The sequence below is a fragment of the Physella acuta genome, unplaced genomic scaffold (assembly GCF_028476545.2).
Source record: "Physella acuta isolate Inbredline_101_S28 unplaced genomic scaffold, ASM2847654v3 ptg000875l, whole genome shotgun sequence".
Lineage (NCBI taxonomy): Eukaryota > Metazoa > Mollusca > Gastropoda > Physidae > Physella > Physella acuta.
The window spans coordinates 382694-388121 of NW_026732392.1; the positions used below are offsets into that span (position 1 = coordinate 382694).

The following is a 5428-nucleotide window of genomic DNA, read 5'->3' on the forward strand; positions in this document are numbered from 1 at the left end:
TATGCAAATGATTAAAATACTCGTTGCAAGATAAGTTTCCTATTCACTTTCAGTAAAAAACATTTTTTTTAAATCATCTCCTGGACGAGGGTTAAGCCGTTATTGACCGATTTAAATGACGTCATCGTTGGTTGTTTGCCAGGGAGAGGTGGGCTGATTGCCGACGGCTGCATCATAGTCTGCATGGTTAACCCTTCCCTCGTGACTGGCTGCTGGTCCGGATATAAACACGTAATTCTCAGAGACGGGGCATTACCTAGAAAAACGTCTGGTAAAATGTTTCCTGGTAATCAGCTAAGGTCCGTCGGTTCAATGTCAGTAATACACAAGTTAAATGAGCTAATGTTCTTTAAAATAATATTTTATTTGTAGTTAATTATTTTACATACGAATTTCGTAAAATAATAATAAATTCTTTAATAAGTTATTGTCAAGATATCAAACGTAGTCTACTTATCTTTAAAATAATAGTATGATCTGCTGTTAATTTTATGTAAGATTATGTAAGATTTTTGAACAATAATAATAAAATCTTTTATTAGTTAGTGTCAAGATATCAAAAAGTACTTGTCTACTTGTCTTTAAAATAATCTTAACATCTGCTGTTAATTTTATGTAAGATTATGTAAGATTTTTTAACAATAATAATAAAATCTTTAATCAGTTACTTTCAAGATATGAAAAGTAGTCTACTTGTCTTTAAAATAATAGTATGATATGTTGTTAATTTCACGTAAGATTTTTGTAAAAAAAAATAATGAAAACTATGTTTAATTATTGTCAAGATAAGAAAATGTAGTTTTTTTTTGTTTGTTTTTTTTAGATCTTAGGTCGATCGATCAAGTGAAACTGTATTATTCAGTCCCCATAGTTACCGAACATAATGATCTATGTTACCAGTGATTCGCATACTCTCCGTTACAAAGATGGTATTGGATAAACAGATATGTACCAAGTGATCATATCGTCATCTGCGACTGTCTATTGGACGAAGCACCTTGTTGATCAACAGGTAATTTTAATGTGTCCATCCTATCTATTTGTTGCGTTGCATTTTCTTTCACATACTAAAAAGAAAAATATTTGTATAGTGTTTGTATGCCAAACATAAATATTTATCAATTAACTGACAAAAAAATTCAAGTAAATTTTCATAACAAAGGTTTGCGGTGCATTTGAAAATTATTTCATCCCTCTCAAAGACATAAACATAAAAAGGTATTGTATGGCCAGCTCTATGACTAGCCGCATTTCATTTCGAAAACTGAAGTCAGTTAAACATAGATAGTTAGATCTATATATTAGATTTGGCCTATCGGTAGATTTAGAATCTCTAGAGATCTAGGCTAGATAAATTTATTTTATTGTCAAAATAGAAGAACTGCTCAGCGTATCCTAATGAAAATTGAAAATAGTGTTGTAACCTAATAAAAATAGCAAACAGGCGTATCGTTAAAGCTATAGCCGACAGAAAATGTTGCTTTATAATGCGTTAAACTTTTGAATGGGCAGCATGGTCTTCCATGGAAGCCGCCATGCTTGTTGAAAAAAAAAAATCATGTGAAGTGACTATAAAGTAATTGTCCTGAACTTTTATAATTAAAGTGGTATTTCCACCAATCAATATATCAATAAATTAATTAACGTCTTAAATCGAATTTGTGATTAACAGTTTGGTAAAAAAAAGAACATTATTCTCTACATGAATACGTATTTTACAGCTCTACACATAGTGCAGATTCTCACATGTAACCAAACAGACAAACAAAAATTAAACAAACTTGTAAACAAACTTGAGTTTTAGTAGTAGATAGAAAACAGTAAAAAAAAATGAAGCATGATTAACGTTTCACTTAAGCTATAACTATAACAAGATAATTTTTTTCTCCATTATCCTGCCAGAGTGACAGATTTCTCATTCCTATCCCAAGATGAGAGCTACGCTCCACATGACGGACATGGTGATACACCAACAACAAAGTTGTCAAGACAGTCAGCGTCAGTTAGACCACAAACTGTTGAAAATTACGCCAGTCATCAAAATGCAGTTTTTAATAAGCTTCAATAAGCATTTATTTGGATTCCTATTCTATAGGGGAGTGAAATTCAAAAGGCGAAATCGTAAAATATCTATAGATCCACAAAACATTTAAAATTTACTTTTATTTTATTGTTACTTATAGACAATTTGACAAAAGTAGACATGATTCTGTAATAAAGGTTTATTTATAGCTGCGATTCTGTGATGAAGGTTTATTTATAGAAATGATTCTGTGCTGAAGGTTTATTTATAGAACACTAAGATGAGCAGTGCTGGCACTTGTCCGTGCCACTTGGACTGGTCAACTGACATTCATGGTGCCAGACGGGAGCCTGTCAACAACGAGAAGGCCTGGCTTATATTCGCTGTGCGTCTGCTGTCTAGAACTGTCGTTGGGAAGGTCAACGGTCAGGAGACGGTGTGGAGCCAGAGGTTTAAGCCAAGCTGGTGGGACCAAGAGGTGGGGCTGGCCTGGAAAAATCCAACCACCAACCCTAAGGACACGAAGCAGGTTTTGGTGAAGAAGTTTGAAGCGCTACAGAGACATCTTAAAAATGAAGGGAAATTTCCGGAAGTGTTGGAAGGGGAGGCGAGACTATGGAACGCTGGGAAGTTTTCAGATTTGTTTTTCATGACGTCAGTTCTGGGCGTGCTGGAGAAAACGATTGACCTTCACAACGCCGTGACCCAGCTGTGTGCCAGGAAAGGTTCGAGAATTTTCCCAGACCTGACTCTGGTTGGTAGCATCAAAAATTGTCTGGCTGCGACGTTCTCAAAGCTGGATCAGATTGGGACGTCAGACTGTGGTGTATTCAAGACGTCAGACAGTGGTGTAAACAGCAGGACGTTCACACAGCTGGATCAGCTTGGGGCGTCTAACAGTGGTTTATTAAAGACGTCAGACAGTGGTGTATTGGAGACGTCAGACAGTGGTGTAAACAGCAGGACGTTCTTAAAGCTGGATCAGATTGGGACGTCTAACAGTGGTGTATTAAAGACGTCAGACAGTGGTGTATTGGAGACGTCAGACAGCGGTGTAAACAGCAGGACGTTCTTAAAGCTGGATCAGATTGGGACGTCAGACAGTGGTGTTTTAGAGACGTCAGAGAGTGCTGTATTCAAGACGTCAGACAGTGGTGTATTGGAGACGCCTGGCAGGGATGTATTGAAGACGTCAAACATTGCTGCAAACGGCAGAGCTTTCTCAAAGCTGAATCAGCTTGGGACGTCCGACAGTGATGTTTCGGAGACGTCTGGCAGTGATGTATTAGTGACGTCAAACAGTGCTGTATTTAAGAAGTCAGACAGTGGTGTATTAGAGACGTCTGGCAGTGATGTATTGGAGACATCAAATATTGCTGTAAACGGCAGGACGTTCTCAAAACTGAATCAGCTTGGGACGTCAAACAGTGGTGTTTTAGAGACGTCTGGCAGTGATGTATTATTGACGTCAAACAGTGCTGTAAACGGCAGAACATTCTCAAAGCTGGGTCAGCTAGGGACGTCATACAGTACTGTACTAGTGGCATCCGACAGTGATGTATTACAGACGTCATACAATACTGTATTAGTGTTATCAGACAGTGATGTATTAGAGACGTCATACAATACTGTAAAGTGCAGGACTCATAAAAGACGAAGCTCATTATCAAGTAGAAATTCCAGCAATGTCAGTCCACACAAGTCTCCGAAAATAGACACGCCAGCAGTTAAAAACTCACAGCCTACATCAGATTCGGTTGGTTGAACAGACGTACACAATTAAAGGTGGTTTAATATTTAGTCGTTTGGAGCATGAAATAACATGTTTCTTTGTTGCAAACAACTTTGTTAATTAGTACTTCATAGTGCTGGTATTTCAAAACAGTTTTGTTTGGGCGTTGTTGTTTTTTTTTTTCTAGTTTTATTTTGTAAACGAAAGTTAAAAACACTTTAAACACAATATTCCACGACAGTTTATCTATGAACTACTATCCTTTTTTTTATATTTTTGCATGTACTGTTAGGTTGTGAATGCTTGTCCGGCATTGTGAATATAATAAAGCGGTATTTAATTCGTGAGCTAGCCCTTTTGACTTTTTTCTGGCTTCATGATTGCAATAGTCGATATGATATGATGAAGCAGACAATGCCAGTAACGAACAGTGCACAGACGCCATGATAACCCTGTTGCCAAATTTAACCTGATGATTTTTTTAATTAAATAAAATTAGTTTACTAATGGATTGTTATATATAATTCAATCCATGTTGAGATATTTGTAAAAAAAAAAATAAACTAATTTAGTATTTGATATCTTATTCAACATTTTAAGGTAGCATCATAAAACGAAAAAAAATAATTAAATAATCACTTTTTTCTTTTTTTTTTTAAATTTGTAGCTATGGGTAAGTGAAGGGAAAATCTGTGCATGCATCAGACACCCTCTTTAGCAATTCGGTCACTTTAGGAAAAGAAAACATTGTGTTTAGATCTCAAAGGTCATAAATAATCACATGTATTGATTATCCTTCTTTTACTACATATAATAAAGTCAACTTGCTAATTTTAGTTACGGCGTGAGTTTAGATATTCAAATGTCCAAACATCAGAAATAGGTCATAAGTGGTGGGGCTTTTCTAGACAAGATCCTTACTATATAAAAATTGGTGGAGGGGGGTGGGTTCAAAGTTGATAGTTCGCATAGGGCGCAGAAATGGATCGCCACGCCAGCCTGTTCGCAAGTCCTAAAAACCTTATACACACACACAAACACACACTTTAGCGAAAGCACACACACACAAAGACATATACACACACACGCTCGCTAGCCACGGGTTAACCCGTCAACAGCAGGGCCGACACCACGTGTCACCAGGAATACTTGACCTTGACCTAATTCGTTACACTGTAAACAACGTCTGCCGGGTTAACCCTCGTCTGGTTGATGGCTGCTGGTCCGGATATGAACACGTCACCGCGATCGTTATTTCCAGGAATTCACCTGGAGAACTTTCACTTTCATAAACCTGTTTCATACGAGCTATTGATTTTTACAATAGACTTTCTGTTCTATTGATTTACAAAAACAATCAAATGTAGCATGGTCGAGTCGGTAAAACCGAGAGGTCTTGAGCAGTGGCTTAGCGAGGTCCGGTGTCACCCGGTGCGGCACTTAATGGAGTCACCCCCCAGAGGCGTAGCGACCCTTCCCGGGGACAAACTTTCAAGTTTTCGATTTGCACCCCCCCCCCCCTCTCAAACTTTCGATTTGCACCCCCTTCCCCTTAGTTTTCGATTTGTACCCCCCCCCCCTCAAACTTTCGATTTGTACCCCCCTCAAGTTTTTCTCTATATATTTTGCTATTTTTTGCCTTGGTGTCACCCCCCTAAATGGTGTCACCCGGT

General features: G+C 37.7%; 1 protein-coding gene across 1 annotated transcript; it reads left to right on the plus strand.

Moving 5' to 3' along the window:
* Window positions 1–218: 218 nt before the first annotated feature.
* Window positions 219–4102, plus strand: LOC131952474 (papilin-like). Its single transcript, XM_059315156.1, has 3 exons — window positions 219–299; window positions 824–1012; window positions 1903–4102. The coding sequence occupies exon 3, from the start codon at window positions 2304–2306 to the stop codon at window positions 3786–3788; it is 1485 nt and encodes a 494-aa protein (XP_059171139.1). The 5' UTR covers window positions 219–299; window positions 824–1012; window positions 1903–2303; the 3' UTR covers window positions 3789–4102.
* Window positions 4103–5428: the final 1326 nt, after the last annotated feature.